Source organism: Sinocyclocheilus grahami, unplaced genomic scaffold, assembly GCF_001515645.1.
Source record: "Sinocyclocheilus grahami isolate Dianchi unplaced genomic scaffold, SAMN03320097.WGS_v1.1 scaffold86.1, whole genome shotgun sequence".
In the NCBI taxonomy this organism is placed as follows: Eukaryota; Metazoa; Chordata; class Actinopteri; order Cypriniformes; family Cyprinidae; genus Sinocyclocheilus; species Sinocyclocheilus grahami.
Window position 1 is genome coordinate 933,620 of NW_015505265.1, and position 27,624 is coordinate 961,243.

At 37.9% G+C, this 27,624-nt stretch overlaps 2 protein-coding genes across 4 annotated transcripts; both read right to left on the minus strand.

Annotated features, from left to right (window-relative positions):
• On the minus strand, positions 1–4,938 carry nt5c1ab (5'-nucleotidase, cytosolic IAb). Its single transcript, XM_016274424.1, has 8 exons — positions 4,935–4,938; positions 4,760–4,869; positions 3,549–3,716; positions 3,233–3,362; positions 1,192–1,314; positions 915–1,099; positions 695–755; positions 1–436 (listed from the first exon to the last, which is right to left on the minus strand). Exons 1-8 carry the CDS (start codon positions 4,936–4,938, stop codon positions 117–119), a joined length of 1,101 nt encoding a protein of 366 aa, XP_016129910.1. The 3' UTR covers positions 1–116.
• Positions 4,843–27,624, minus strand: LOC107586827 (lateral signaling target protein 2 homolog). 3 transcript variants are annotated; one of them, XM_016274365.1, is made up of 15 exons: positions 27,324–27,624; positions 24,578–24,718; positions 21,888–22,025; positions 21,464–21,666; positions 21,140–21,229; positions 20,876–20,965; positions 20,622–20,723; positions 17,853–19,280; positions 17,557–17,652; positions 14,940–15,103; positions 13,713–13,829; positions 13,509–13,610; positions 12,048–12,151; positions 11,122–11,184; positions 4,843–5,220 (listed from the first exon to the last, which is right to left on the minus strand). In XM_016274365.1, exons 1-15 carry the CDS (start codon positions 27,360–27,362, stop codon positions 4,990–4,992), a joined length of 3,108 nt encoding a protein of 1,035 aa, XP_016129851.1. In that variant the 5' UTR covers positions 27,363–27,624; the 3' UTR covers positions 4,843–4,989. The 3 variants fall into 3 exon arrangements, with proteins under 3 accessions (XP_016129851.1, XP_016129852.1, XP_016129853.1); XM_016274366.1 differs by lacking the exon at positions 4,843–5,220 and adding an exon at positions 8,548–8,690 and having other exon boundaries at positions 11,061–11,184; XM_016274367.1 differs by lacking the exon at positions 4,843–5,220 and having other exon boundaries at positions 10,454–11,184.

Below are 27,624 nucleotides of genomic sequence, written 5' to 3' on the forward strand. Positions count from 1 at the left end.
CACAGGCTAGATGTGTAAATCTAGGAGTAAATGATGAGAGATTTTTCATTTTGGTGTGAAACATCCCTTTAAAACCTTATTTGAACTCCTCACACCCAGGATGAAGAGAGCAGTATTCACTCTAGCTGCTTGGCTGGCATGTCTTTTTTTACATCCCTCGCTGTCTTTGATTGAACCGTCTGGGCAATTCCATAGGGAACATGAGCCGCCACAGTCCCAAGTTCTGCTGCTCCCTCCACGTGGAACATTTGATCATCGAAGAAGATGTGAGGTCTGATCTTTTCCAGCATGGGGCCTTTAGGGGCTCCTGCTAGGAACAGGGCCTCATCTGTCTCTAGACCCCAGGAACGTAACGTCTTGAGGGCCCGGGTGCCTGAACTGGCTGCACTGCGAGCTGTAACCAAATAGGTGCGGATGGGACAGTCCAGGCGCTGACCTTTAGCATAGAATTTCTGTTGCAGCTTCCCTAGAGCTTCCAAGAACCCCTTAAGTGGTCCTTATGAAAAATGGTAAGGTAATAATTCACTGATGTCAGAAGTATAATACCCCCGTTTTCTTGTGAAAAAGTGTCAGTAGATGTTTTACAGCAATCATTCACATCATCAATGGAGTTTAAACAGGGCCCGGGTGCCTGAACTGGCTGCACTGCGAGCTGTAACCAAATAGGTGCGGATGGGACAGTCCAGGCGCTGACCTTTAGCATAGAATTTCTGTTGCAGCTTCCCTAGAGCTTCCAAGAACCCCTTAAGTGGTCCCTATGAAAAATGGTAAGGTAATAATTCACTGATGTCAGAAGTATAATACCCCCGTTTTCTTGTGAAAGTGTCAGTAGATGTTTTACAGCAATCATTCACATCATCAATGGAGTTTAAACACTATATTATTGCATGCTATTAAATTTAAATTGAACATACATGATCAAGAGGTTTATTTTCATGGGCTTTCTCGTGCTCAAAGAACTTGTCCAGTCCGTGGGCTTTGTAGATTCTCTCTGACTCATCTGAAAAGAGAACAGCATCTCCATCGAAGGCCACTCGCAGCTGAGTCTCCGGCACCTCTGTGATTTTTCCAGGTGAGAATACTGTTGCTGCTGCAATTCCTAATAAGAAAGAATTTCATATTGAATCAAAATTAGTATATTTATGATTCTACCGTTAAAAGTTAATTAATTCCCCAAACCACTCCACTCACCTTCTTCGATGGCTTCTCTAACTTTCATTGAATCAGCTGACAGATAAAGGTTGGCGTGGTAGGCTTTCAGATACCCAATAAGACTGTTGCCTCCAGTCATACAAAAGCGCTCTATAAATAGCTCTGGAAATAAAAAAAACCAACACAAGATAGTATCTTATAATATATTTTAATAACTACAATGAGCTCAATTAGTGAATTATTTCTACACCCACACCATCTATCTGTATCTGGACTTGTGTACTTGTTTTATAATTCCCAAATAACAAATTTTGTTTTATTAACTAATGATAATTTATCTCTTTCTGAAGTGATGGTCTCCAATAGCTCCTTCAAGTTCCCACCAGAACAAAAAATATTTATATCATCTAATTTTACCTTTGGTGATATCATTTATATAAAGCAGAAATAACTTTGGACCCAGTACTGACCCCAGGGGGATGCCACAAGCAATGCTCAAGCACAAAGATGAATATTCCCCCAACTTCACAAACTGTTTTCTGTCTCTAAATAACTTTTCACCCAGTCCAGTATTACCCCCTAATCCCATACATTCCAGTTTATTAATTAATATATTATGATCAATTATGTCAAAAGCTTTTTTAAGATCTATGAAAACTCCAACTGCAAACTGCGTATGATCTATAGCTTTTGTAATTTCTTCAACCGAATCAGCTGATGCCAATGATGTTGAACTATTTGATCTGAATCCATATTGACTGGCAGAGAGTAATTTATATCCGTCTAAAAATTTATAGTAAAAAAAATTTCTACAATTTTGGAAAATTGTGGAAGTAGAGAAATAGGCCTGTAGTTTGAAAAATTATGTCTATCCCCAGTTTTGTACAGCAGAACCACTTTGGCTATTTTCATTTTTTTTGGAAATTTACCGGTTTGAAATGATAGATTACAAATATGTGTTATTGATTTTGATATCCCCTCAATGACCTTTTTCAGAACTTCATAACAGTTTTATATTTACACTAATTTACGATGAAATGAAAATGAGTTGGGATTCCTTTCAATTAAATTTCAAATAAATCATTCCAATCTTCCGATGACATTGGGTCTTGAATTTCTTTTGCCAATTTTGGTCCAACACTCACACAAAAATGATTAAAGCTATTAACCACATTATCCTTTATAGTATTGTTATCAATATAATACTAAGGATAGCTTTGTTGTCCAGAACTTTTTTTAATAATACTATTTAATATAGCCTACCCCATATTCCTTTAATGTTGTTTTTATTAATACGAATATTTTAATATAATACTCCTTTCTACAAACCTGTGGCAAACCTACTGGCTAAATTATTTTTATATTTTTTATGTTTATTATATACCTCTCTAATTCTTTGTTTTATAAATTCTCTATAGAGTGTATTCTTCGTTTTACAGGCATTTTGTAATCCCTTTGTGATCCATGGTCGATCTATGTATTTTTGTTCTCTATAATATTGTATGATTGGACAGTTTTTTTCATATAATGATATAATTATTTTTATTGTTAATATTGTTATATGCACTGTCAACATCATTTTCTTTGTATACAACTCCCCAATCTTTAAATAAATAAATACATAAAATCACATTATAGTACAATGAGACTGTGTGAGTAAATGTGCATACTAACTCACTCGCCTGTAACCTTGTTTTACATCTAGCTATTTTCTCTTATAGTTATTGTCATAAACTGTAAAAACCGGTAGATGATCACTAATGTCATTTATTAATAGTCCACTCACAGTATTATTTTCAATATCATTAGTAAATATGTTATCAATCAGAGTGGCACAATGGGGTGTAATTCTACTGGGTTCAGTCATTTTTGGGTATAAACCCTTACTGTATTGTATTAATGAATTTGTCAGGTATTCTGTATCTTCACACAAATTTTTACCAGAAAAAAAGAAATCTGCATTAAAACTTATTAGATGATAAATACTGATATATTACTAGAAAACTGTATATTACAATTGTATATTACAATTTTCAAAGCAACTCAGCGTCCCAGTGTGGTCAAACATCTTTTGACTTACGGTAATGGTTAATTGAATTTATGAGCCGAAGTCCCACATGAGCATGATTGCTGGTCATCAGAACCACATCAAAGAGCTCTTCACTGTCTGGATAAAGCTCCCTGAGTCGAGTGTTCACTGCCTCCACTGCCTACACAGCACAGAAAAATAACATTTACATCTATATCCATAGCTCTGTAGCTTGGATAACTGGATGACAGACATGAATATTTTCTTCCCTTAAGTTGAGATAATTGTAAACTTTTTTTTTTTAATTCGTATTAATGATATCATTGCTAATCACTGATGTGTGTAAATACAATAGAACAGGTTTGACCTTAATGAAGGGGAAAGCAGGTCCGGGTGCGAATGGCTCGATCTCATGTTGGATCTGATATTTCAGGTAATCCTCCATTCCCTGCTGCTCATAAATGTCCTGCTCTCGGTCCATATTGAAGAGAGCACGGGAGGACACGGCGATGGTGATGGCATTCTGAGGCTTTGGCTGAATAAACATAATATTACATACTGAAGGTATAGGCCATACATTTTTGGTTTCTATTTGAGTGTTATTTCAAATATATTTAATATTTTGCAACAAATAGATAGATAGATAGATGATAGATAGATAGATAGATATTAAACTGTTAGACAGAGATAGATAGATAGATAGATAGATAGATAGATAGATAGATAGATAGATAGATAGATAGATAGATAGATAGATAGATAGATAGATAGATATTAAACTGTTAGACAGAGATAGATAGATAGATAGATAGATAGATGATAGATAGATAGAAAACGGTTAGACTGTTAGACATAGATAGATAGATAGATAGATAGATAGATAGATAGATAGATAGATAGATAGATATTAAACGGTTAGACAGAGATAGATAGATAGATAGATAGATAGATAGATAGATAGATAGATAGATAGATAGATAGATAGATATTAAACGGTTAGACAGAGATAGATAGATAGATAGATAGATAGATATTAAACTGTTAGACAGAGATAGATAGATAGATAGATAGATAGATAGATAGATAGATAGATAGATAGATAGATAGATAGATAGATAGATAGATAGATAGATAGATAGCAAAACGTGTTTAAAAATAACAAAAATATACTTTTCGTAAATCGCTGCGCAATCTGCGTTGTTATTAAGTTAACCGAAGCACGTAGCCTATAAAAGCAGCTGGTCATGAGCGCGTCTTCATATCGCTTTTTCTAAAAACGTACACTCGCTCATAAGAAATTCTGCGCTGCGGTTTTATCACGGACCATTGTCCTCTTCTGTAAGCTGCCTTGTATTTCTGTTTGCTGATCCACTGTTGAATACAGGGTTATTCCTCAGCGGCATCACTGCAGCGCCATCGCGTCTGTTCAGTGTCTCGCTGCAGGAGGCGCGGGGATTTTTAGAGCCGTTCTCAAACGCAGATACCTCTGGTGAGCTCAACACAAGCTTCAATGCTTTCAGTCACGACCGGTAGCTACTATATGTCGCTGTATTACAAGGAATTTGGCTACAGACTCACCGGTGTAGGTTTCTTGCTGGGACTCGACTGTTTACAGGTCTCCTGCTCCCCAAAAGTGTGCATCTCTTTCATTAGTGGTTTATTCATGATCAACAGCTGAGAGACTGATGCTCAGGAGAGCCTTGCTCTGTATGACCTTCTCATACACACACACACACACACACACTGGGCAGACACATCCCCTGGAGCAAAGCAGAACTCAAAGAGCAATCAAATGAGCACACACTGGTTTAGATGTGCATGGTCGTCATCCTCACCTCCAGCATCTCCATCATCTGCTGCTTCCGGTACTCGATGATGGAGTGTGTGGCATCTATGAGTGTGGGAGCACATAGTGCTGCAGTGTGTGTGTTTACATCATCTGCAAATGGAGGAAATGTTTTTTGGACTCTGGGGATCTCAGGCAAATTGATGCACAACTCAGAAAGGTCCCCTTGACAACTGCGGGTGTTAAGAGGCACCTAGAAGAGAGGAAAAGCCCTTCATGATCAGCACTAATGCACAAGAGCACCTCATATAATGACTCCAAAGACCTACTGAGATGTGTGCATTGCATTTTTTATGAGGCTCAAAAAGGAATATGAACAAGCTATGAATACTACTATACAGACGTGGTCAGAAAGATCTCTTATGCTCATCAGCACTGCATTTATTTGATCTCAAATACAGTAAAACAGACTTATTCTGATGTATGATTGCAATTTAAAATAACTGTTTTCTATTTAAAAATGTAATTTATTCTTGTGATTAAACATTTGTGGAAAGGTCAGGATTTTTTGGATGAATTAAAAAAAACAGATACTTTTGTATCTATAAATTATTATTTGTATCTATAAATTGTCTCTTATAAATGATTTTTCATCAATTTGATCCTTCCTTGCTGAATTTAAAACATCTTACGGACCCCAAACTTTTGAACGTAAAAGTGTTTATACCCTCAGAGGTTTATATGTAACTCAAATAATTTTGAAATATATAAATTAAAGCAAAAAATACGACATTAAAAAAATAATAATAAAATTAAAGTTAGAATTTTGGTTGCACAGATATGGAAACTCCTTAGATTTTCAAAAGGACTCTGGATCATTGAAGGATGTTGATTATTTCATGTCATTTCTTGGTTGAGTTAGCTTTGTCCTTTTTGTTTTGAAAGGTAAAAATCCTACTGAATCCAGCTTTTTCTCATTAGGCAGCGGGTTCTGCATCTTCATTAAAGTGTCAGGATGTTCCTCTTGGTGGCAAACAAATGACTTTCTTTACAGCTACTAAGAACTGCCTGAATTTTCCTCTGTACTGATATTGTTGGCTAATATTAAATGAGCAAAATTACATGTCCTGGTAAATGCACCAATTTATTCAACAAAAATATATCCTGCCTCTTTATTAGTTCTGGTTATAGTGTATTAACAGTGTTAGGGAGTAAACCGAACGGAGTAACAAAATAAATGTAACTGTAATCTGTTACAGTTTCTGAGAAAGTGTGTAATTAAATTACAGTTACTTTTGAAAATGTTAACAATTACAAAGGGGGGTTACATCTGAATATTTTCATACACACATACAGATTTGATTGCTGTCTTTCCCAAATTTCATTGACTGCTCTAAAATATGAGACACCAGTGTTTCAGGAGTTTAGGACACATGCTGATTTGATCACTGTTTTATTTCCTATTTGGGTTTATGTATATGCTTTACTTTTTTAAGATTGACTGTTTTTTTAAAGACATTGTTAGATGCCAGTGTTTCCGGTCATAGCTATGCAAAGATTTTATTTCAGTAACAGTATCATAGCTATTAATGTTTGTTAATTATTTCATAATTAGCAATAATTAATTAAAATCATTCTATTTTACCCTCCTTAAATAGGGTAAATTGTAATCTATAACCTATTGCATTTCCAAAGTAACCTTCCTAGCACTATTAATGAAAGCTCAATAATGATTTCAGCATTTAGTCCAACAAAAATTGGGCATGTGATCTCAATGTGTACTCTGTATTGCAAAATAAGGCAATGCATCTTGTGACACCATTTGTACTCAGAAAACTAAGATACAAGAAAACAAATTGCAGAGAGCTCCAGTTATGTAAAGAAAACGTCATTTATTACTTTCATTGCATGACATAAATACTTCGAAAAGTTCTTCTTTACATCTTATTCGACTGAACCGGCCATTACAAAATAAGAACAAGCTTTGAATAAATAGAGTCAATTCTCTCATTGTGATTCTCTTTATACAGAAAAAAGAAATTTTGTACATATATAATTTCATTATTTTTGTACTCTGTAAAATAAAACATCTGTATAACTTTAAGGACTCATTTTCAATTAATACAAAAAAAACAAGGCAAAAAAAAAAAGAAAAGAATGAGTATCATAAGAGGGCACAAATCAGAAACAGCTTATCAGTACAACAGGCTGGAAGTTGAGTCTGCCGTCCGAGGAAGCGTTGGACATTTGGCTGATTCCCAGTCCTACACTGTCTCACTTCAAACCAAAATACAATCAGTCCCTCAGTATCATGTCGATGTACAATCAATCAATCATTCCTGAGGAACAGTCATGATATCAAAACAGGAAGCAACCACAAGAATGACAGAATTGATCCGTTCGGTAAATGTCTACTTGATCGTACCGCTAAAATAACAATGAAAATCTGTATACAACACTATATCATATCTACCCAGCAGTAATCCTAAAGCTATATCTGCAGTATTTCTAGTGGCATAGTGTGTCAGTGTCAGGTGTAGACCTCTAGCAGGTCAGCTGACTACAGATGAGCAAAGGCAAAGCAATCAAGAGGTAGGGCTGGGTATCGTTCAAAAATTCAAAATGTAACCAACACAATAAATCAGTGCAAAATAGTTTTAATAAAGCTCAAATAGTCTTCAGTTTACACATCTGTTAGGCTACATTTACACTAGTGCGTGTTCGTTTTAAAACGAACGAAAGAATCATGATTTCTATTTATTTTCCACTGATTTACTGATGAGCATTAGCAGCTTCCAGCGCTGTCTGCTCGTGTTCTCTCTTCCATGATCGCTGCTCTGACGCAGAGGTAATAACATTTAATTTCAGCTACATTACATGGCCAAAACACACATTAGACGGCAATCGGAAGTTATAACAAAAACTCGATGGTGGTTTAAAGTGAGTTTTGAGTAAAAGCGGAATATAAATCTTATTTATTGTCTCATGTAGCATGATGCTACAGTGTGCATGAATGGTCACATAACACGCGCTTTCGGTCGTGTAACGTTAGTATGAACGGACATCTGCATATGATCGGAACTCTCCATTGGAAATGAATGACCTGTCTGTCGCTTGTCGGAGATAGTGGAAAGCCGGCTTGAAACGCAGTGGAAACACCAGTACGACGAGGATCGTTTTCATTTTAAAACAAACGCACCAGTGTAAATTTAGCCTTGCATCTAAGGGGGCTGGGACGCATTCACACTACAGCCTAACGTGTGTGCCACATCTCTGAGTGTAACCGGTGTAAACTAGTAGGTGTGTTCGACTTGACGTGGACTGACTGTGCAGACCGATCGGTGTATTACAGTACCACGAGAGCTAAAGAGAGCAGACTGCTCCGTGCGCTTTCGAATCGCTCTCGCGGATGTCAAACACTGATCGATCTGCGCTACGCCTCAAGTCGAACACACCGGCTAGTGCTGCAGGCTTATTGGCGCACTGACGCTGATGAGATTAACCCCTTAGGTATTGAAATTTGGTACCGAACGACGAGACATTTTTCGATACTCAATGGTATCGAGGCAATTCGGTCTGTGCCTAAAAAGTATCGAACTCGATACCCAGCCCTATTAAGAGGTACTTTTTATTTGACTACTTCAAATTACCTTTTTAACAAAATGCAGCTGTACCTGCCATTCATCAGAGTGTGCTGTGCTGAATATGTAGAATGCAAATATCCTGGAACACAAAAATCTCAGTTTGCTTTGCAGAATTGCAGTGTGTTTTAAAGCTGTATATCTGAAGAGATTGTTGTGAATGTCCTGTAAATGCAGCAGTGTGATGAGAGCCAAGATTTGAGAACAGGAATGATGAGATAGATTTAACACTTGGTCAAAGGTAATGAGACCGAAAGAGGTAAAGTATTAACCATCAACCAGCAGAATCAAACTGCCTCAAGCGTGTGTGTGTGTGTGTGTATATCTTACAATATTGCTAGAACCGGTCACACTCAAAGATTCACAAGATGCATGCAAACGTATTAGACCTTTATCTTACTAGAAACCTGTTATATGTGGCGCCAAGGATTTACAACAACAACTTTGGCAAAAAGGAATGCGTTCTGAACTGATTAATAACGCAAAATAAATTTATGACATGAACATAAATGACTATTTCAGTGTCAATCAGATTTTTAGAGTTGGAAAACAGTATCTACAGAGAATGTTTAATAACACTTATGTAAGATCTCAGAAACTATTTTGTCTGTAGTTAACATCTGAAATCAGGTGCAAGGTTCATTACACGTGATAAATCATCAAATGTGCCTATGCTTGCCAGCTGTAGCTCATTTCAAATGCTCCTCTATTTGCTATACAAAGTGCATTTTATGCCAGCCAGTAGTGTTTGTAATATCATTCCATTTCAGATGAAGATTTTTGGTCAAAACTGTTTTGCAGCACAATATCACGTGCTCAATTTCAGACCATCTTGACTGCAAAACCTAGTGCATTTACGCGGCTCTTGCTTAAATCGATAGCAATTACAAATCTTGCCTGTTTGATTTATGGAAGGTGACGATGTTACAGAAGCAGATGTTTTGCAGTCAACTAAAGTCAACTTTTTTCTGATTATATTGACATCTGAAACCAACAGAACATCATCTTTCATTCTGAAATTGGCAAGTGTCAAAAGCTAGTCATATTTTACCACAAATTCAATAGGACATAAAAATAAATATTTGCATAAAGAAAATGAAGCTTATTTCAGGCGGATTTAAAAAAAAAAAAAAAAAAAATTTTTCAAAATTAAAGGAGCATAAATTAAATTCAGCACAACTACACTGTAAAGTCCAAATACTTCACAATTTAAAATAAAATATGAATATTTATTTTTGAGAGTGTGCTCACTTATACTAATATTAATGCAAAATTAATATTCTATAATGATCCTAAAAATTGGCTTAATTTTCTTTATGAACAGATTTTTTTTTGAATTTCTTATTTTGCAGCAAAATATGACCCAGATGTCATATTCTTGACAGGTTTCATGAGATTCAAATATCAATAAACTTTCTACATTTACAGACAGAATGTAGTGGTTGGTCACTATATATATATATATATATAAAAACAAAAGTGTGCAAAGACAAAGAAAGGCATCTGCCTCTTAGTGTAGCAGACAGTCAGGGCTGACTGAGACTGTAGTGTAGGCATAATGTAACGGGACGGAACCGTGTGAGAGGGGTAAACAGGGATGAGGTAGGGGCTCTTTTGTACCAGAGGGAAATCAGAAGGCTCCTAAGCTGCTGTAAAAGGCAATTACTTTACAGTTCAGTATAAGTTACAGACAAAAATAAAGAAAAGAACATCCAAATGTTGCACAATCATTTGCATGAGGAAATGAGAGAATCTCCTCTTTTGGAAGATACATTAAATTCATTTCAAACTGTCAGCATATATATATATATATATATATATATATATACATATATATATACACACACATCTATTTTTGGCCTTTCATCTAATCCCCAAACATCACTTCTCTGTTTTACAGAAAGCAGCATTATAAACATTTGGGGAAAAAAACATCTGTGCTATATTGTGCCACAAAGGTGTCGCTGATGGTTGCAGTTGGTGTTAGTATTATTGTCTTCATATATGATGTCACAGTTTTGTTATTCTAATATTAATAATGTGCTCACAGTTTACATTCACTCTGGAAATCTGAGCCCATAGAACTTCCGGGGCCACACAAAATCCTGTTAACAAGCTATTTTTGCTGTTTTACAGAATAGCCCACATGTTCCATGCTCGATTAAAGCAAATTTGTAAGTAAGCTCATTATTCGAAAGCAAAGCCCTAAATAAATACTTTGGCTCCCATAGCGATGGGGTACTTCCTTTATGTGCTTGAGTCCTTCCAAACCGTCCATTTCAGTCTTTCTCACTGTTCCCTGGTCAAGGCCGTTTCTTTCACTTTGAAGTGATTGCATTATTTACAGTTTTTTGGATGATGATGAAAATGGTGCATGTGCGTGTTCTCATTGAAGTCTCAAACCTCAGTAAGACTCATGGTAGTGTGCTTATGTGTGTGTGTGGTCAGATACCAGTCCTGTCGCTGTAGAAAGGCGTTACGTGGAACATGTAGCAGTGAGTGCAAACTCTCACTGGTTTCATCTGACCGTATCTAGGCAACGGAGCTGAGTGTGATGAGCAGCGGGAACAGAAGATCTGCAGTAAAACATCATCTCATTAGGATTGGAATCATGTTATGAGCCCCTGCTCTGTTTTCTTCACTAATTGGATGGGGGTGTAGACCGATTACTTTAATACCTGAAACCTCTGTCTATTTAAGAGCTGCTGATGGCATTTCATGGTGGCCTACTGTAGGAAACTTCTTCTTGTTTGTGTTGGTGTTTTATTTTTCTTTTGTTACAGGTTGCTGAGTGTTGTTGTTGTTGTTTCCGGTAGTTAGGAAGGTTTCAATTCTGAGGAAGTGGTAGATTAAGCTCCCCAGTCTTTTGAGTTGTCTATGTTTATTTATTCTTCGTTCATTTTGTTGCTTTGCCTTTAGCGATTAATCGCATCCAAAATAAAAGTTTTTGTTTACATAATATATGTGTGTACTGTGTATATTTATTATGTATATATAAATACAAACACTTGCATGTATTTAGAAAAATATGTTTATATATTAAGTGTGGAGGACAGAGGAGCCTCTTAAATAAGAAGTTACAGGTCTGTGAGAGCCAGAACTCTTGCTTGTTTGTAGGTGACCAAATACTTATTTTACCGAGGAATTTACCAATTCATTCTTTAAAAATCCTACAATGTGATTTTCTGGATTTTTTTTTCTCATTTTGTCTCTCATAGTTGAGGTATACCTATGATGAAAATTACAGGCCTCTCTCATCTTTTTAAGTGGGAGAACTTGCACAATTGGTGGCTGACTAAATACTTTTTTGCCCCACTATATCTCGGTCTTGAAAGCATTCCAAGTTAAAAATGGGTTTCTCTACTAAAATGAATGGGATTTTACGCCTGGAAATGACTGCACTCTATTCTGACAAGGGCTTGAAGATGGACTGCTGTACCTTTCCACAGCTCCTGCAGTGATGTTTCCTTCTGATGACTGTAAATGGCGCTTTACATGCAATGCAGGAATTGCAGGCCTCATCTGGTACCCATTCAGGAGGGTCTGATGTTAAAAGAAGAACAGAGAAAGAAAAGTCTGTCAGGTGTTGTAAGCACTGTCTGTTTTATCTTCTTATATTTGCATTGCTCTGAATCCTAGTACCCTGCTTTGCTGTCTACTGGCAAGTGGCAACATAGGAGGATGCGAGGTATAACATATAAGGATAGTGTAGCGAAACTCAGGTTAATTTGTAGTTACTATGGTTTTGCTTAATTTGTAGTAAAACCATGGTCAATTTGTGCATTGTGCAACACGTGCATTGGTGCTCTTTATTCCGGTGGTTAAAATGGCTGAATGAATGTGCGGTAACTGCCTTAAAGAAATTTAACTGTTAAACATTTAATTCATTTTAAACAGTAACGCGTTGACGTTCGACTACTTTGAATAGGCCATTCATATTTTGCCATTGAATACAGTGAAATGATTGTGAATGAAAAATGACAGAATAGTGACATAGTGATGCAGATAAATAAAGGTTCATTCTCATCTTATTCATCAGATCTCGCACACACTGCAGCGTCATGATTACTAGTTTAGAGCACTGACACTTGGTGGTTAAACAATCCCGTATGTTTACCAGCCACCGCTTTCTCAGATCGGCTTGTGTTAGATTAAAACTTAAAAGTTCTGTCGAGTTTGGAAATTTCTGTTCACAATAATCATCACAATATCTCTTCTCCGGTCTCTGAAATGTACGGATTTTGAAATCAACCCGTGGACTCTCATATTAATAAGCATTTAAGTCAACTAGATGATTGCAGCACATTGAAAATATACAAAACCGGAAATAACCGGGCAGTATTATTTCAAAACAGAAGTGCGTCACGAGGCTCAGTGCAAGTAGTCCATTCTCATTAGGATTTGTCCTGAAATAGACAAACCTGTTCACATACTTTGGCTATATGGTGCATCTTAAAACTTTTTGAAAAAAGTTATGTGTATAGAGCAAGACTATGACGCTTTACATTGTCTAGATAGGCAGCTTGCTAGGGCTGAATCCAAATATGCCTACTTCCCTATAATACAGAGCATTCAGAGATCAAGTGACAATCAGTATGATCTAATTCACAGCTTCAAAAAACAGTAGGCGAAAAGTACCCGGATGACCAACTACTTCTGGTGAGAAATGCGCATACAAAGAATACTTTATCCCATATGGCCATGGCTGAGGATTCATAAAAGATGGGTAACCTACACACTTTCATTCTACATAGTCACACAGTTTTTAACAGTCACAAAGTGCGTTCTTGTTAAAAAAAAAAAAAGCCAAGTCAACAGACTATGTTCCAAAACGTATCATGCATATCAAAATAAAAAGGCTCTTCATATTGTGAGCATATAGGTGGTGTACTGAAATAACCTTCAAACTGTCCCTCTCGGGCTTTGGCAGCGAGCTCTGATGAAGAGATGGTCTCTTGACAGAGAGAACAGTCTTCCAGTACAGCACTGCCCAGACATGGACCTGAGGTGCATATCAAACAGCACATTAAACTGATGACGTCCGACATCGAAAGATAAAAACATGCGGTTACAGCATCTGTATTTCAGAAGTGTGACTACTAACCTTTCTTGGGCTGTTCATTGTCCCCTTGGTCGGATTTTGTAGCCATGACCTCAAACAGAGTCTTTAAGATGCTTCGCAGGTCACTCGCATAGTTTGTTTGCAACTGATCAGCCACACCTTCAGATATTTGAAAGATGGCAAATATTATTTTACAGCGCTAGTTATACATTAAAGTTTACATTGCACTTAGTAGATTACACTTCACAGTGATACTAGTACCTTTTATAATCGGCGTTACTGTCCATGTAGTAGGGCTGTCAAACGATTAATTGCATCCAAAATAAAAGTTTGCAATTACATAATATATATGTGACCCTGGACCACAAAACCAGTCTTAAGTCACTGGGGTATATTTGTAGCAATAGCCAAACATACATTGTATGCGTCAAAACTATAGATTTTTCTTTTATGCCAAAAATCCTTAGGATATTAAGTAAAGATCAAGTTCCATGAAGATATTTTCTAAATTTCCTACCGTAAATATATCAAAACTAAATTTTTGATTAGTAATATGCATTGCTAAGGACTTCATTTGGACAACTTTGAAGGCGATTTTCTCAATATTTAGATTTTTTTGCACCATCAGATTCCAGATTTTCTACCCAAACAAACCCTACATCAATGGAAAGCTTATTTATTCAGCTTTCATATGATGTATAAATCTCAATTTTGAAAACTTGACACTTAAGACTGTTTTTGTGGTCCAGGGTCTCACATGTGTGTGTGCGTGTATATATATATATATATATATTATTATTATGTATACATAAATACACACACACACACATATATATATATATATATATATATATAAAAATATTAAATATATATAATTTTTTATATATAAACATTTTAAATGTAAATGTAACATCTTTCTTGAATATATACGTGCATGTGTGTATTTATATATACATAAATATACACAGTACACACACAAATTATGTAAACAAATTTTATTTTGGATGCGATTAATCGAGATCAATCGTTTGACAACCCTACCATGTTTTATGCATTGGCAGTGCACTTAGTAGGCAATAACAAAATGTCAAGTGTTAAACAATATAACTGGATGTGAATTATAGGACTGGATCTTATAAAAGAGTCACGAAATGCAAACTAGGTTTATGGCGTTCTGGTGTGCATTTACACTGTGTAATTCAGTAGAAAAAGATTACCAAGCAAAACCTTCATCAGACTACAAATCTCACACGCCATTAGGTAACACACCTGATATGCAGACAAAAAGGCGATGGATGAGGTCACTACTGCTATGGAAACGTGAACGAATTTTGTTGTGAGCAGCAAGTTTGGCAGCTTGCAAAGCAACTTGAATCTCCTGATGATCCAGATCCTCAGACATGTCCGAGCTGGTTGTCAGGCTACTGACAGGACTGAAAGGGAAGATTATTAGGTTAAAATTCAATTAATAAATTAGTATTAACAATAAAACTAATAACAAATCTATTCTATGATCATTTTCTTGTGCTCGATCTTTATAAAATGAACAACAGTAATTAAAAAATAAATAAAGTGTAACGGAGTAATTCCATGATTCAAAACTGCCAACCTTCTCCAAAAAAGAAAGAATTTCACATAATTGAGTTAATCCAGAAAGTGTGACCCTATGGCTGAGGAACACTATGGGATTTGTGCAACAGCTTGCTGGAATCACAGAGCAAATTTGAGGACTTTTAGGATATTCACACTGATGTTAAAAGAACATTTCTTAAAAAAATTATACACTTTTCCCCCAGCAAAAGTGGTGTTATATGGATGCTAAGATGTAATTATGCATTATGCGTATGAGTTTAATGCAGTCGCATAACCAGGGCATTCCTATATGCAACAAGATGCTCTGAGATGTTGTTTATAGCATTGTTATTTCTGTTGTCAAAGAGTCAAAAGAACCCATCCCCAGAGTCCCCAACTTCAACCAAAGCTTTAAATGCTGCTTTTAAAGTATACATTAAATCAGATCAAGCATTTGAGAGTCAAATGCTAACATCATACTCTACTGTCTGTTGTGAAAGGCAGTGATATGAGCTAAAAAAACATTGCTGTGTTTGTTTGAACAGCTCAATCAGCCCAAAACAGCACCACTGGCTTTTGGGCGGGACTACCAATGGCAGATGAGGGAGTTTTTTTTTGTTTTTTTGTTTTTTAGAAAACATTGTTTGAAAACCAAAATTACACACTTCTAAGACTTAGCACCAAACACTAAACATAACCTATTGAGTGCTGTATGTATGGGTCCTAAAACTTAGATATAAGTTAGCATTTTTGTACTTCCCGTTTCATTGTGCAGAAGACAATTGGTTTCTTGGTTAAATGCCTAAGATGTCTGTATTAACACAAACTCAACAAATTTACACTTTTTTCCATAGCATAAAAGATATATTTAATACCTTACTAATGACTTTAAACTTTTACATGCCTGGAAAAAGGCAGTGGAGACATTAAACTCCATCACTTTCAACAGGTAAACTCATCTACTCACTAGTTCGCTTTTACAACCTTGTGTTATACTTATGCTCTTGCAAACTATTAAACTGGCAGACTTGTACATTTTAAATAAAAATTTATAACGTTGTTAGAACCCGAGTCATGGTGACACTGAAGTCATGTGACTGTAGTGTCTATTGCCGTTTATAGCTTTTAGCTTTTTACTTCTGCCAATTGTACTTAAGATTAAAAATTCACAAGCCTTGTATTCAGTTGCAAAATTTATCTTGGATGTACAAACCTACAATAATTGTAAACATTTGTTGGTTGTTTATTTTGTCAAGGTAACCAGAGTCACGCTAACTTCCAGCCCTGCAGCACACTATAGTAACAGTGCTCACATATTCTACCTTAAAGGTTTAGTTCACCCAAAAATGAAAATTACCCCATGATTTACTCACCCTCAAGGCATCCTAGGTGTATATGACTTTCTTCTTTCAGACAAATACAATCAGAATTATATATAAAAAATGTCCTGGCTTTTCCAAGCTTAATAATGGCAGTGTATGGGTGTTATTGTTCAACAGTCCAAAAGAAGTTCAATAAAGCACATCCATCCATAATAAAAAGTGCCTCACACGGCTCTGGGGGGTGAATAAAGGCCTCCTGTAGCGAATCAATGGATTTTTTAAAGAAAATATCCATATTTAAAACGTTATAAACAGTAATCTCTAGCTTGCGCTAACTGTCATACGTGCAAGCCGTTCTGGGCGGATGACAGGACGTCGGTGTAGCGTTAGCTCCAGTGAAAATATGCTAGTCTTGTGAGAACCAACATTTGTTTACAGGAGCAAAGTTTCCTCTTGGATTACATCGAAATCCTCCAACATTTTTCCTTACAAATCCTCATTTTGTACTTCTCATTCATGACCAGTGTTTTGTTTGACTCTCTCCTCTGCGTTTCCGCGTTCGTCACTAATTACACGTACATCCTACGTCATCCCCCGGAAAGGCACTTTCTCATGAATGCGTGTACGACAGTTGGCGGACGCTAGAGACAACTGTTTATAACGTTTTAAATGTGGATATTATTCTTACAAAATTGCATCGATTCAATACAGGAAGCCTTTATTCACCCGCCGGAGCAGTGTGAGGCACTTTTTATTATGGATGGATGCACTTTATTGGACTTCTTTTGGACTGTTGAACAATAACACCCATACACTGCCATTATAAAGCTTGGAAGAGCCAGGACATTTTTTATTATAACTCTGATTGGATTTGTCTGAAAGAAGAAAGTCATACACCTAGGATGCCTTGAGGGTGAGTAAATCATGGGCTAATTTTCATTTTTGGGTGAACTATCCCTTTAATCCATCAGCCAAAAGTTATACATGTTTACCTGGGTGTGTATGAACTTGACAAACTGCATGTAGTGACAGAAACACCATCTATGTCACTGTTGGGGACAGAACTGAGGGGGGACTCCTGAGAACTGCTGCGGACCATTGCAAAAAAATGTTTTTTAAAACATGCGGAGCAAAATGAAAATGAATTACAAGAACCAAAATGAATAACCATCATAATGAAATCAACTCATATACAAAAAAGGCAACAAACAAAACATTTTCAAAAGAGTAAAATCAAGAAAACCTGATTCATATCCATAAAATGAAATTCACACTCAAGTAAACAAACCTAGAGATCTTTCTATTATCCTCCTTTGGCTGTTTTCCAAAACTTTCCGATCTCCCTTTAACCGTAGTGTTAGGTTGCGTCCGGCATCCTGTCTCCTGGTGGGTGCAACTAGGTCCTCCCTCTTCTTGTCCCGAGCCTCTTTCCTGAGTCAGAAGAAACCCTGGGGCACATTTCTCACAGCAGGGACAGTGGGCACAGTCCTGACTGCCCTCATCTTCTCTCGCTTGGTTCTGCACAGAACAGTGTGGTACAGAAGGGGTGAGGTGGCCCTGAGACGGGGGCAGAGTGAGTGGTAAATGTCCATTTCCCTTTCCTGGGCTGCCAGCAGCTACTGCTGATTGGAATAGAGAGCTTGTAATGGTGAGCTTGTGCTTTTCAAATCCCAGTGCCATGCCTCGTCCAGCAGGCTCCATGGCATCCTCATGGTTGTCTACGCATCCGCCAGTGCAGCACACGCAGGAGTTAAGCAAGCACTGAGTGGCAACTAAAGCCCCGCCCTCACCGGGTTCCGGAACGTCAGTCAATTGAGGTACGACGACGGCCAAGTCAGTCAAGCTTGGAGAACGAGGGTTAAAAATAACCGTGGCGGACAACTTCATTCCACCGGTCCGATTGGCGATTTCTTCCGCAGTCTGTACGCTATCCTCTTCCTGGGACCCTTCCCAGCCGTTCACCATGGGCGACCTTTCGGAGTTCCCCAAGGACTCTGATTGGTGCTGGGAACCCAGATTAGTGTCGTTGCTTGATTGACAGACCGTCAACCAACCGTTACAGGAGGAGTCAGTCAACGGGGCGGGACGACTGTGCTCAGGGGATCTGAGGCATACGGTAGGAAGAGGAAGCTGTCCGCGGCACAGCTCGCTAGTTACACCAGACTCCAGGTCATCCATAAAGAACACTCTATCATCATCGTGGTAGGATCCCGGGACTCTCCGCGGAGATGCCTGAGTGCTGGATGCGGCACTGGAACCTTCAAGACTACTTCCCCTATAGGGCCGAGGCCGATGGGCTGGGGACTGATTCTGACTTGGAGGGGAAAGCAGAGTAGACATTTCGTCCCCCACTTGATGCACCATCATATTAAGTTGCTCTATCTCTTCTTCATCATACTGCATAGAGCAAGCCAAGTCTGCATCTGTGGCATCCTCCTCTTCACTCTCACTGGAGGTCTCGGGCTGCCCCTTCCTCTCCTCATCCTCCTTCCATACAGAATCTTCTTCCTTGGCTACACTAAGTGTGAGATCTACCGCCTCCTCAACTCTGTCGTCCTGTTCCAGTGTCTCCAGATGGCTCTCAGGACCAGTGGAAGCAGCTGGGTCATTGGTCGGCGGCATACTGGAGCCTGCAGGGAATTCCCCATCCTGGGAGACGCAGAGGCTGCGCTCCAGTTTCATGAGCTCTTCTTTTGTTAAAGTTTGCAGCAGGTCCCTGACAGGAAGAACACAATTATATGACTCACAAATCTACCATGTTCTTCAGTTGCTACATAAAAATTTAATAGGGTTTAAATTTTAAATCTCAGTGCTGATGCAATTTAGCAATTAAAGGGATAGTTCACCCAAAAATAAAAATTCTGTCATATTTTGCTGACCTTTGTGTTGTTCCAAACACGCAAGACCTTCGTTTGGAATCTTTGGAACACAAATGAAAATTATTTTTGATGAAATCCGAGAGTTTTCTGACCCTGTATAGACAGCAAGGGTACTACCACGGTCAAGGCACAGAAAGGTAGTAAGGACTTTGCTAAAATAGTCCATGAGACATCAGTGGTTCAAACGTAATGTTATGAAGATACGAGAATACTTTTTGTGTGCAAAGAAAACAAAAATAACGACTTCATTCAATGATTTCTTCTTTTCCGGGTCAGTCCACCCCCATTCACAAGAGAAGTTTTCTTTGCGCACAAAAATATTCTCATAGCTTCAAAAAATAATGGTTGAACCACTGATGTCACATGGACTATTTTAATGATGTCCTTACTAGCTTTGTGGGCCTTGATAGTGGTAGTTCCCTTGCAGTCTATGCAGGGTCAGAAAGCTCTCAGATTTCATCAAAAATATCTTAATTTGTTTTCCGAAGATGAACGAAGTTCTTATGGGTTTGGAACATCATGAGAGTGAGTAATGATAGAATTTTCATTTTTGGGTGAACTATCCCTTTAAAATATGGATGTCGGTTCTATCCAACTTCCATAAAGACTGTAGGCAAAGCGCGTCTGTGAGATTCAACAGTTTTTCACACGAGGAAGCGCCTTCAAAGCTAAGCTACATGGACATTAAATTCTCACAGAAATAAAGGTATCAAAGAAAATTATATTCATGGTATGGCTGACAAGCAATACAAAAGGCAATTGTATGTGTTAAAGAAAAACTATAATCCAACGATGTACAAATAAATTCAGGCATCAAAACACTTTTTTGATAACCTGAAAAAGACTCTTGTATACTGTTTGAATTTGATTTTGTTGAGCTGCTTGTGTCCAGTGTTGACAGGTGTTGTGCTTTCAAAGACATTATAATCAGTGACACTGTCTAGATTGGATGTGGTGCAATGAGACACTGAAAGTTAATTGATGCACACTCTATTTCAGACGTACTCCACGTGCCTGCGCTTCTTCCGACAACAGCACAAATGGACCGTTCAGAGCTGTTTTGGTGTGGTGTAGACATGTTGTAAGCCTTCAATACATCATTGCTTCCAAATATCACACAATCAAATATGACCAAATCAGAGGTGTCAGTGAATGACTATTGTGAACACTAACCATACCTTATTTTTCTCAGCAAAGTACGAAAAGGCCGGAAGAGTTCAGACATGTCCTCTGGTTTGCGGTCGAGGTTAACAGGCCCTTCCGAGTAGATAACAAGGCCACTAATAAGACAAAACATGACAAAAGATAGCATTACCAAATGTACGTAAGAAAGGAGTATGACATATACAGTGCAATGAAAATTAACACTATGAGATGGATTTAGAAGTGGAAGACATGAAAAAACAGATCATTAGAATAACATATCATTTACCAAACAATGGCAAGTCTAGGGATTGTAAACATGAGAGCTGGTTCGTAGTCATCAATCATGTCTTGTGTGAGATATTCAAGCTTTAGGGCCCTTGAGATGGGAAAACAAGACATTTGCTTATTAACAGTGTGTATGATACATAAACGTAAATAAATACAGTACAATTATTTTCATGTTTCTTCCCAATTGATAACGCAATGCTTCACCATGTGTATCGTATCGGGAGTTAGCAGGCGATACCCAATCCTAGATCTGAATATTCACCTTTCAACTGTCTCACAGAAGAGCACAATCACCTCCTGCTGGATGTAATACTCTTTAGGAGACTTCACAGGCACCATGGCTGACACGTAGCTACAAGAGGCAACAGACAGATCCATGATATGATTACATTAATATCACATTTTGTGACATTAATGCTGCTAAAATGACAGGTTTACAAAGCTAATCTGCTGGTGTATGAAATGTATCTTGTAATAATTTATGAACTGTCCAAAAGCATAAAGGCACTCTATTGGCATCATCATAATTATAACATCTCAAGGTCAAATAAGTGGATGCAGAAATCAAAACAGCATTTTAAGGTACCTGAGCTCAAACTCAGCGAAGAGGCTGTCAAACTGACGTAGCGTCTCCTTCATGCGGTCTGTGTAGTTGTTGAGATCTCGTAGCGCTTGGTCTCGTGTGATGTTGCGTATTTCCTCCAGGCTACGGGTGAGGTCTTTAGCTAGTGGTCTCATGGCCATGCTCTCGATTTCACGATTCATAATGATCGATCCTGCTGCCAGGCACTGGAGAGAGGAGTGAAAATAATATCATCACTACTTCTAATGGGAATCGCCCTGTGCCACAAGTGACGACTATGATACACTGCTGGGAAAATATTGTAATGCAATACTGTTTTTTAGTAAAGCAGATCAAGTTCTTTATCATCTTGTTCTATTGAAAGTTAACAAGAAAGATCTCTAGGGAAGGTGCCTTGTTCTAGAGGTAAGCAGTTAGTGTGCACTACCTCTGCCCCAAACCACAGCTGCCCGGCGAGGTTGTCATGGCGGATCTCTTCTGGGAACTTCACACAAAAGTCTCTGTTGGCTCGGTCTTCGGGTATGCATTCATCCATGATCTGATTTATGATGTTTAACACATTGTCCTGTCCAAATATTGTGAAGAAACATGACATGCAGGGTTAGAACATTTACTTTGTTTAAGGGTTTAAATATATTTACTCTCACTATACCAATTCCCATGATTTGCGTTCAACAAATTGCCATGACTTTTCCAGGCCTAGAATTTGTGATTTTAACATTCGCTGATAATTCCAGGATTTACAATTTTCATGACTGTGGAAAATTACCGCCATTGAGAAGTTTGGGGTCAGTAAGCTTTCACAAAAAATTGTAAAACTTAAAAAACTAAAGAGGAAAGAATGCATTAAATTGATCAAAAGTGACAATGAAGACTTCAACATTTTTATAAAAGATTTCCATTTCAAATAAATGCTCTTCTTTTGAACTTTCTTTTTAAATAATCCAAAAAAGTTTCACAGTTTCCACAAAATATATTAAGCAGCACAATTGTTTTTAATCGTGAAAATAAGACATTTCTTGAGCACCAAATCTGCATATTAAAACAATTTCTGAAAGATTACATGACTAAAGACTGGAATAATGGCTTTATTGGCATTACCATCACAGGAATAGGCTATATTATATTTTAAAGGGGAACTATTATGCGAAAATCACTTTTATACGGTGTTTGAAGTGTGTGAAAATAACCAGCCTATAATTGTAAAAATCCACCCACTCTATTTTTTATAATCCCAATAAATCATAAACAGTCTCTCTGAACACGCGATTCCAGATTTCTCCCTACGTTAACGTCATTGCAGGGAGAAATCCCTACCATTTGTGATGATCTCTGCCCTATTTGCATAGACACACAGCCCTGAGTGAGAAGCAACAGTCCGCCATTACTGTTTTCTTGCTGTAGCTGCTTGTCAGCACCTAAGAGGCATTACAAATGTTTTGTTTTGGGATGCATCTGAGCCACTGAGGGCACTGCGGTTAAATTTCATTTTCGAAGGAAATGCCCTGGAAAAATCTGCAAAGTCCTATATGTTTGTGCCAATCATTTTACACCGGACTGCGAAGTTTGAGGGATCAATACCAACGCTTCAGGAGCAAACGTCAGCTCCAGACAAAGTATCACGCGTCATATTTTTTCCAAATTGCTTTTCTAAACAAGCTTTGTCACTCTGTAAGGCTAATGTTGCTAGAAGCTACCATTGTTTCTGCCTGTTTTTACTGATGCTGCCTTCACGTGTAATCAGAATGATCGTTAATAGGAATATGTAGGGCTGAACGATTAATCGAATGCGATTGTCATGCGCATTTTGTCAGTAATCTCTATCACGTGCTTTCAGATGGAGCAGCACTACTACACAGAGCCGTAGTTCACTGACAAGCTATGCCAAAAAATAAAAACAAAATCGCAGACAATATAAATCGCATGATTATGACATAGAAGAAATCATTCTGCGATAATGACAGCTGTTTGCGTAGCTTCTCAGTGAACTACGGCTCTGTGTAGTAAATGCTGCTCCACCTGAAAGCATGTGAAAATACCACATTTAATAGCATGTTTTTACTCAAAACTCACTTCATAACATCAGTCGAGTGTTTGAAATAAATCCTTCTGTGAGATGATGTGGCTTCTTACAAAGAATAAGGCACGCAAAATATTTCATAGTATTCTTAGTAGTGATAAAGGCTATGTCGATTAGCATTGCATTATTATATACTTTATTACAATGAAAATTATAATAATAATTATAATAAGAACTCAGATAAATCATATATTGTCGCTGTCCTGTGTTTATTAGTCACGTTGAATCAATGAAAGCAGTTCAATTTAATACGTTTAAACTGTTTATTCAGCTACCATTATAGGGATTTCCTGGATTTGTTTTGCGGGGTGTATTTGGAGTTTACATGAGAGCGACTTTCCTCTGAGTCCGCACTTTAGTGACATAATGCCGCTTTGACTGCTGGGTAGAAGTCGGCTGCCCAGCTCACAGGCTTGCGGGCTTGGCAGAAGTGCGGATCGAGGGTGCAAAACGGCTGCAAAGGGGGCGCTCACAAGCACCCTTCTGAACGCTAAAATGACGAATGGGACACCCTACGGTCTCGTGGACTTAACGGACATGCACACATGGCGGCCACTGTAAGTCCGTAAGACCGCAAGTGCACATGAAGTGTTCCATTTGGGACAGGGCCTGAGAGTTTCTGACATTTTCAGTGAGTAAGATTGTCCGGCTTTGTTGTTGCCGGTATGCCGGAGCATGAGCTCTTGAAGCGCCGCCCTCTTCTGAAAGGGGGCCGGGAACACCAGCTCATTTCCATTTAAAGAATAGCGCATTTTGGCTCATACCCTAAAAGTGGCAATTTTAACAAGCTATAAAAATTATCTGTGGGGTATTTTGAGCTAAAACTTCACATGCACACTCTGGGGACATCAGAGACTTATTTTACATCTTGTAAAAAGGGGCATAATAGGTCACCTTTAAAATATATTCAAATAGTAAATTCTAACAAACTCATTCTTCAACATTCCAGAATGGAAAACAAACACCTGCTGATAAAAATTACCAAACAAGACTAAGCTCTGTACTGTAAAATAAGCAAGTAGAGTGAACTGGTTAACCTGGCAGGAGCGGAACTGGTTGACCAGCAATGTACACCTCTGAGGGTCCTTCCTGCCGTCCAGACTGTCCAGCTCAGTGGCCACTTGGTTCAGCTCTTCATCTGCATAGTAGAACTGGGCCAACAGCTGTGGATCTGACCTCTGTATGGAGAAAAAAAAGAAAAGAAGTAAACAGATGGTCTGAATGATCTAATCAAAAACCAGATGATCAAACAAACTAGTTCTAAAGTAAGAAAGTATCAGAGAGAGTCCTGTATGATGGATGCCTGGTGCTGTATGCGAAAATATCAGAAGAGCATGTAAGATACTAAATGACTGTAACTATAGCTGTCAGCACTGGATTGAAGAGCACTGATGAGGATTTAGACCTTTGGACCCCTTCTGTTCCATTGGGCACTCAACAGGGAACATCCTCCATGAACTGAATCATAGACGGGACACTGTATAAGTTACAAGGTGTATTTCAAGAGCTGACATACACTACTGCTGGGGTGGGGTCACAGCATGACTTTTTTTTTTTAAGAAATTACTTTTATTAAGAAAGAATGCATTTTTAGACTTTTACATAGGTCACAAAAAAATCTATTTCAAATACATGCTATTCTTTTGAACTTCCCATTCAAACAACCTAGATTTTTTTTTATTTATTTATCATGGTTTCCAGAAAAATATTAAGCAACATAACATATTCTGACTTCTGACTTCTTGAGCACCCAATCAGCATATTATAATGATTTCAGATTGATCATGTGACACCGAAGACAGTAATTTTGTTGCTGAAAATTCAGCTTTGCCATGGCAGAAATAAATGATAAAATTATATTAATTATTATATACCATATTACTGTTTTCACTGTGTTTTTGATCAAATAAATGCAGCTTTGGAGATTAGATTGCCAATATTTTTCAATTTTTGAATAGTTCCATTTATATTTATAATACATGTCAGTGCAAAATCTCCAAAATGATACTAGGGTGCTGTGGGTAATTACCAGTGCATTGCCATGTGGTTACTAAAGTGTTCTGAGTGTTTTAATGTGTTGCTAGTCAAGAGTCCATGTCTCTGTGATATTTTGATTCTTAAATATAGCCCAGGTGTCTGTTTTTAATGCAAGTCTAGGATCTGTTTTTATATTGTTTTCCACTAGGCAAACCAAAGTTTTGTTCAATCCCCTAACCATAAAGAAAAATAAGGGCCAAGTCTGCCTTAGCAAACAACAACACTATCTAATAAATGAAGCCTAACTATAGTCAAGTGTTGTCTGCACACTGTGATATAGTATTTGGAGTGTTTCCAGTTTGAGAAGCCTCGGTTTTCTGGACTGTGGCCGCTTATAATCTGCACATGATTTTGCCTGGACGTGGCACGTGGCTGGGACATGGACTAGAGCCGAGTATAAGCTGATTTGAACGGGTCAGTCCTATGATTCCCACATTGTAGAAATCAAACCACTGGAGATCAATATCACCACAAAACTCACGTGGAACGAAATATTTCTGTTGCACAGGAAACTACTTGGCTTATACAAAAAATAAACTATCAATACTGGTTCGCTTTGGGCGATTATTTGGGTTGTGTACATTAACAGACTTCAAAGGGATGAAAATGATGTCTGCATAAAGGTTTATGGTTACGGTACAGTTGTAAAATTAAGGCAACACTGATATTGAGGACCAATGTCAAGTAATGCACTAACAGTGACATACTTTTCTAAGCCTCAACCAAACATCTTGAATATTTGATCAAAGACCAAAATTTTTTTTTTTTTTTAAATCTGTTCATTTTAGTGAGCGCCTGACACTGCAGTTAATTCCTGACGACAACAACAGGCATGTTTGTGAAGAATGTATCCAAGTGAGTCACAGTCATCAAGGTAGAACTGCACCCTTGGGCCAATGCTTCTTTGACAACAATGAGTGTACACCTCAAGGGATACCTTGGGTTTAATTCCAACAAAACACTTTTCTGCTCTAACATCCTGTTAGACACATTACCAAAAATGGACTGAAAAGTGACTCGCAGAGTTTCCCACAGAAAGTCTTTAACGCATTAAACATCAGTTGACAACAAAACAGTCACAAAACACAATTGCATCAGTTGCCCAAAGTGTGGCTTGCAAGAATCTTTCATCACTAACCACAATGTTAGCTATAGTGAAAAGTGGTTTTAGACGAGTAAAATACAAATTGCTGACAGCAGGAAAGTTTTGGGCCCCACGAAGGCCAATTAAACCTCATCAAAAACCAAACACCGCTGACAAGAGCCAATGTGCAGAAATATATCTGAGGCAATATACATATATGAATACAGGTTTTCATACTGCATCTTTTAACAAAGAATACAATTAAATAGCTGCCAGCATACCACACAGCTGTGAACAAGCCCATTCATTATAAAGGGACAAATTCAACTGAATGAATACTAAAGGGCTGTTTCAAAACGTAGTGAAGATACTACCTAGACAGAAATGTTGGCATATGATGTCCAGAATTGTTGTTAAGGTTGACAGGTCATATTGCTCAAAATGCTGTCTAGGTAGGCAGCTCGCATCATGTGATGCCAAAATAGCTGTTAGAGAGCTTGTATTATACGACGGCCCGAAATGCTGTGTAGGTAGGCTGCCCACTTCATATGATGTCTCGAATGCTGTCTAACTAGACAGCTCGCTAGGTTTTGAAACACACATACTTAATAATAAAGCTATATTGTGAGTATTTCTTAAAAGTGAACGAATGGCAAGCTTACCTTTGGCTTATAAAGCCACTTTCGGAACCGATTCATCATTGGTCACCTCGCCAGTTTAGCGACAGCTCCGTACCAAACCCGAACCGGACCTTTAAACCCACACACAGCTAGCGAGCTAAGCTAGCGTCTGCTCTTTCACAAAGCCGCGTTGACAGTGTTAAGTAGAGGCCACAAAACAAACACGGCCAGTGTTAATCCACTATTAGTTAGTCACGGGCTCGGACTCTGCCCTTATATCCAGCAGGCGAGCGGTTGTCTTTGTCCCCAAACACACGGGCTGCTCATGACTAAGCTAATGAGC

Coding starts and splice junctions, on each gene's coding strand:
- nt5c1ab (XM_016274424.1), bottom strand. Junction 1,315..3,232: donor AAATTCAATTAACCATTACC/GTAAGTCAAAAG, acceptor TTTTATTTCCAG/AGCTATTTATAGAGCGCTTT. Junction 437..694: donor ACAGAAATTCTATGCTAAAG/GTCAGCGCCTGG, acceptor TCTATGCTAAAG/GTCAGCGCCTGGACTGTCCC.
- LOC107586827 (XM_016274365.1), bottom strand. CDS start 27,362: ATGATGAATCGGTTCCGAAAGTGGCTTTATAAGCCAAAG. Junction 19,281..20,621: donor ACTTTGCTGAGAAAAATAAG/GTATGGTTAGTG, acceptor TCTTCCTGTCAG/GGACCTGCTGCAAACTTTAA. Junction 17,653..17,852: donor GATAATAGAAAGATCTCTAG/GTTTGTTTACTT, acceptor AATGGTCCGCAG/CAGTTCTCAGGAGTCCCCCC.